This window comes from Carya illinoinensis, chromosome 2 (assembly GCF_018687715.1).
Source record: "Carya illinoinensis cultivar Pawnee chromosome 2, C.illinoinensisPawnee_v1, whole genome shotgun sequence".
NCBI classification, from domain to species: Eukaryota; Viridiplantae; Streptophyta; class Magnoliopsida; order Fagales; family Juglandaceae; genus Carya; species Carya illinoinensis.
In genome coordinates, this window is record NC_056753.1 from 25,064,497 (window position 1) to 25,070,796 (window position 6,300).

A 6,300-nucleotide genomic window follows, 5' to 3' on the forward strand; every position below is an offset into this window, starting at 1 on the left:
CATGATGACTAAACTATATTTTATTCAATGAAAGGTTAGATTTTAAGGAAAAATTGTAAGCATAGACGTATAATTTTTTTTTACAGTTATTTATATAACAATATTTTAAAAAATGTAAAAATAATATTATTTTATATAAATATCTTCATTTTAAAATATAATTATAAAAAAAAAATTATGAATGTATGGTTTGGTTTAGTTATAAAACTCAATTCAATTCATTCTAATTTTAAGTCAGGTCTAATATCCAAACACACAACTTTCAAATTATTAAACTTATCTCAATTCAAAACCTCTTTACACGTGAGATGCACAATCCTTTTCGATTCAACACTTCTTTAAACGTGAAATTTATAATCTTTTTTAACTTTATATAAATAGTATTAAACTCATCGTTAATATATAAATATATCTAAATTTATATTAAATGAGTCTTACATAAATTATTCTATTAACTTAATTTATTACTATTTTCAAATCAACTCCAACATACAGCCTACTTATTTACCATCGATCTTCATTTACTCCACGACACACATTAAATTCTAAGCCCCATGCCGCCCCACGTCTGAATCATACCTCCAGCAGACTGATTCATCAAAACCACATACACAAAGATGGAAAGAAAACGTGGCTGTGATAGAAAGCTGAAGGAGCCCAATAACTCACTCGAATCCTAAGGTGCCGGTTGGATGTTGAAAATCTTATTCTATTATTATAATTTTTTTAAAATTTTTATATAAAATATAATAAATAATTTAACTATTTTAAATATTAAAATAATAATAATATTAAAAAATAATATTTAATTTAATTTTTAAATTTAATCTCAACTCACTGTTCAAAAGACAATTTTATTTTTTTAAAAGGAAATGTACAATACCAAAAACTCAAAAAGAGGAGGAGCATGCGCTTACAGATTGGATTGAAATTTGATATCGTTGGAAGAAAATGGAGAAAGGGAGGCAGGTCAACATTGATGGGTGAATCTGCAACACAAATTGATACAAGGCAGCTGCTGCTGCTGCATTCCCCAAGGGTGACCCAAAGCATCTCTAAAACACTTTAGCATAAAGAGCTTTCATTATTCCTCGCATACACTTTACCTTTATCCATCATTTCTCTTCTATCTATTTTAATTTTTTAATGTATGAGGATGTTACTACTACCCCTTCCCAAAGCACTATTTTATAAAAAGGTCTATATAGGAGACAAGATAGCATTATTGCTTCCTTGCAATTCACTTCTTATTTTGAAAATTAAAATAAAATAAAATAAAAGGTTCCTTTGACCCCACGTTTTTTAAAAGCTTCTTAGATTTGTTCCCACTTCCCACTTTCCCTTTATTTTCTTCCTTTTTAAGTGCAATATTATCGGGGAATTCAGTGGGGACAGAAAACAAGGTATGTACACTCATTCTTCTAATAGAAAAATAATTAAATTTAATTTCAAATCTTACTTTTCCTATTTTCGACAAAATTTTATTTACAAGTATATAATTATACGTAAAAATGATTATATATAACATAACACATTATATTATTAATACAAAAAATATTTATATTTTAAATTTTCTTTCATTGATTTCATAAATTATTTATCGGTCGACTTGTAAATAACAGAACTTATATATATACACACACAAATGCATGCCATAAAACATAATTTGGTAAGGCATTATTTTTTAAAAATTAATTTATGATAAAAGCAAGTCTAATTTGGAGTTATTTGAGAATCACCCTTTTTATACCAATACTGATTTATTCATACTTAAATTTTAAATTAATATTATTTTTAATAAAATTTACTTTTTGATCAATCACATCACATTAGTATACAAATTAGTACGTAATTATGCTTATAATTATATTTTTTTTCTTTTATCTTAAGGTAGGATTTGACGATCCTAAGCCCTTCTCCACTGGCTGGCACTATCTAGTCTCATAATTGAAGAAAGAGCACTGCATGCATCTAAACTCAAGATGCCTATATATATATTATTTTGTATTATCTTTGGGTAAGGCTAGTCGCATTTAAAAAATATATATGAACAACTTATGTCATGTCTTGAACAAAGTTGCATGTCTAGTGCTAGAATTCTTGAATAAATCAAACTCCAATACGATGAACCACCTATAGAAAAAAGATAAGAGGATCTTTCATTATTAGTTTTTATTTTCTTACTTTATTTTTTCAATATTATAATATATAGTCTTATGCAATGATTTGTTGCTTTAAAAAGGTGAGATTCCCTTTAATTTTGGTCATTAGAGCAAACAAATACGTGTTAGTGGGTTATGATTTTCTTTTCGATAAGCACGTGGCAAGTTGCCATTGCCAAATGAAGAAACATTCAAAAGTCACAATCCTACAACACTGACATGTGAACCATAAAATTGTTTGCTTTTCTCCAAACTTTGGTTATCGTTAATAAATTCATAATTTAGTCTACTAAACAACCTCGTATCACACACATGCTGACGTGGATATTTAATTTTTAATTTTTTTTTTATTTTTTCTTCAACAGGTATATAGTCTAGGGTTGTTGAGTTATCCAAATTCACGAGAGAATTAAAATGTTGTGCTAATTTATAGTAAATAAAAATTCTATCAAATCAACGTACTAAAACAATGGATGATAAGGATAGGGGAAAAAAACATTTATGATGTGTTTGGATGACAATATTTGAGGAGAAAATTTTGTACTCTGGTCTTTATAATCTAAATTTGAAGTTTATGTTAATTAATATGATATATTTTAAGTGACTGATTATTTGAGTAATATATACATAATTACTTAAAATATATCATATCAATACAAAAAAGTTAAGAATTAGTAAAACACAAAATAAATAAAAATATTCATATTTTGAAAAATGATTTGTGCATATTTAAAATACGTAAGCCCCATAAAATCTCGCACGTGTTCTTTCAAAAAAAGGTTAAAATTTATGTCTTTATTTTATAATCGATTATTTTTCAAGAAATTATATAAATAAAATATATATATATGCCTTAAATTAATAAAAATAATCCTTGTAATAGTAAGTGTGTAAATACTTCACGATCACTTTAAAAAAAATGAATAAGTACATGACTCACATGAAAAAAATTAATTTTTTAATAATAGACTATTATTTTTTAAAATAATTATACTATATAACTATATGTAATATTACTCATATTTTATTATGATACATTTAAAATTATTTTTAATGTTAAAAAAATAAGGTATTGCATTTAACTACTTTGATTTATAAACTTAATTTTTGTAAAATTATTTTATTTCGTCAATATATATAAAGTTTTGTTACATATAAGTAAAGTCGCGTATTAAGATGCATATTAATATTGATTTTTTTATAATTAAAATTTAAATTAATATTATTTTTAATAAAATAAATTTTTTAATTAATTATATTAAATTAATATATAAATTAGGGTTACAATTATATTTATAACTAAATTTTTTCATATATATATATATATAATTATATCTGTTCCAGAGAGTAGCGATCAAACAAATTAAGGCACAAAGCTTGTGGTATCTGTCACCTCATAGACAAGACGAGACCACCAAACAGCAAGTAGATTATTATTATCGGGAAACCGACAACTAACGCCTGCCAGTCTAACGCCGTTTCGAAAACGAGTTCGGACAGCGTGGCCACACCAATCACAATAAAAATTAAACCAAGGAAATGGAGAAATGGAGCTAAAATATAACGGTCCTTCTTCGTCAGGTCGGAACAGACATGGGGGGGTAGTCAGGTGGACCCCAGTCACCCCTGCACACGCAAGAATCACATACACACTTAGACCCGGTCGGTCAGGTCAGCCACTCGAACGTGGCAGCTGGGCTCTCATCTTCACGCGTCATTTTGCGAAGGTCGGTAGGAAGTCTCCCCCACATATTTTTCCTCCCATCCCTCCTCCCCTTTATATATTCGTCTAAATCACCTACCTTCTCCGCAAGCCAGTACTGACCCCGTTTCCATCTTGAGCAGGTAACAGAGACCCTTCTCCTCATACTTAAGCGACGTGAGGAAGAAGAGGTGGGAGGAGAAAAAAGAAAAGGTGGTTTTTTGAAAGAAAGAAAAAAAAAAAGTTGAGATCATTACGTTTTTCTGTCTGTTATCTTCCTCTTTCTCGTTTCGTTCGTTTGAGGATTTGAAACTATGGGGACCGAGGTTTTACGGCCTCAAGACTGTTTGATTGGACGGGTCAGAGACCCTCATCCGGTGGTTTTTCATCGTCGGCGAAGTAATTATGGAAATTTTAACCCCAGTTATGTATTTAATCCTAGATCTACCCGAAAACCGGCTGTCCGGTTCGAGAAACCGGACCAGAGAAAACGGTCCGTCTCGAGCCAGTCGGAGCCGTCGGTCTCGAAGAGATCGGGATCCTCCGACGACTTGAAGATGGAGAGAAGGAGTCTCTCAATGGAGAAGGTCACGATTTTGAGGAGAGGCGAGTCGCTGGACTCAAATATCAAGAGCCAGGCGCTGGGGAAGGAAGGCGACGGTCTGGTCGTTCTGGGGACGCAGAGGCTGGGTCCGGACCCTAGAATGGTGCCGAAGCAGATCCGGATAGTGGATCCGAGGTCTCGGCCGATGAACGGGAAGTGTGATATGTACGCGGGGTCGGCGTTCGCAACGTCTCCGGCGCCGAGCTCGCTGCCACTACCATCGTTCTCGAAAAAGAAACAGGTTTCAGCCATCGTCGATGACTCGGCCACCAGAGATCTGAGGCGGTTGCTTAGGCTCGATTTGTGAGTTCTATTCCCAAACAGGTTCAGAACCTGGTTTCCGGACGCGGAGACCATTTGAATCCGAAAGAAAAGTCTCTCTTATCTCTCCCTAAAATCTTCCTGTGTTGCGCCTTTCGCCTACTATACTTTAATCTCGAGTTTCAGGATCTGAACCGGCCGTGATTTTTTTAAACGGTGGTTGACCCAAAACTCGGGAGAACTATGGAGGCGAATTAGATAATATTTGCTCCTGTTATTACCTTCGCATCTGTAATTGTTGGGGGTTGTTTATGGGTAGTTTTAAGTGTTGTAATCTGTAATGGAAAATGGAAAATAAGTCTTTGTAAAAAAAAGAAAAAAGAAAAGAAAAGAAGGAAATGGTGGGGTGGGAAAGGTGACTTGTAACATGTGGGCTCTGTAGTCTGTTCTGAATCTGTGAGGACTTTTGTTTCCCTGTTTGTACTGTAAAATACTATAAGCACAAGGCATAACTTAACAAAGCAAATCCTTGGTTCTCTTCGATTTCATCTCTGAACTTCTCTTCTGAATCCAAGTTTGAAGTTTTTGAATCCTCCTATCTTTGTTCTAATGGCGTGCGTATAAATAGAGATAGAAACATAAACGGTTGAAATAAATAGGAAAAGTGGGGCCGGGTGGTTCATTCGGTGGTGAACTGGTGGGGATGATGAATTTGGTACCAAAAAATGAACTGTTTGGACCATAGCATACAGTTGTGGGGTGGTACCCAGATGACATCCATGCATACCTTTCCTCCATTTCCAGCGTACAGCTGTTCCAGATTTTGATTGTATCTATCTAGCATCTATCCATTTAAAAAAAAAAAAAAAACATCAAAACAATATTTAAATTAAAATAAATATCTTAAACAATATTATTTTATTTGAGAAAGTGTAAAGAGCTGGGAACTCTTGTCTTTTCCCTTGGCTATTTGATTTGACAAACAGTTCTTCTATATTTGATTTGTCAAGAGGCCATGATATTAATTGGTCAAAGTTCTTGTTTTGTTATTATTTCCGAATTAATTGTCATTTTTGCTACGTGTTAAAAGGTGATAAAATATTGCTTAAGAGAGATTTGGTCGATGGTGTGGAGATTTATATTGAAGAGTAATGTTATATACAGTCGTAGAATTGTAAATATTATATAATCGTTTTGAAAAAGAGTGAAGTTCATAATTAAAAAGTTAATTTTTTTTTTATGTGGGTCTCATATTAATTTATTTTTTTCAAAATGATTATATGCCGCTTGTATAATTAAGACTACAAATATCATTTTTCTATATTGAATAAGAGTTAATAATAATAAAAATCAGTAAAAGGTATATGAAAAGTAATTGATAAAATAATAAATATTTTTAAATAGAATTTTATTTTGTTTTGGATATTGAGTTAAGATGAGTTAATTTTTTTATGGATAAAAATGAATTGAGATAGTTAAATGAATTTTATAGAGTGGATAAGATATATTTAGATGTGTTTAAATATTAAAATGAATGTATTAATAAAAAGTTAAAAAAAAAATTATGGATC

General features: G+C 31.3%; 1 protein-coding gene across 1 annotated transcript; it reads left to right on the top strand.

Moving 5' to 3' along the window:
* Positions 1-3,958: 3,958 nt before the first annotated feature.
* LOC122300482 lies at positions 3,959-5,277 on the top strand. The gene has a single exon (XM_043111176.1). The coding sequence runs from the start codon at positions 4,179-4,181 to the stop codon at positions 4,773-4,775; it is 597 nt and encodes a 198-aa protein (XP_042967110.1). The 5' UTR covers positions 3,959-4,178; the 3' UTR covers positions 4,776-5,277.
* Positions 5,278-6,300: the final 1,023 nt, after the last annotated feature.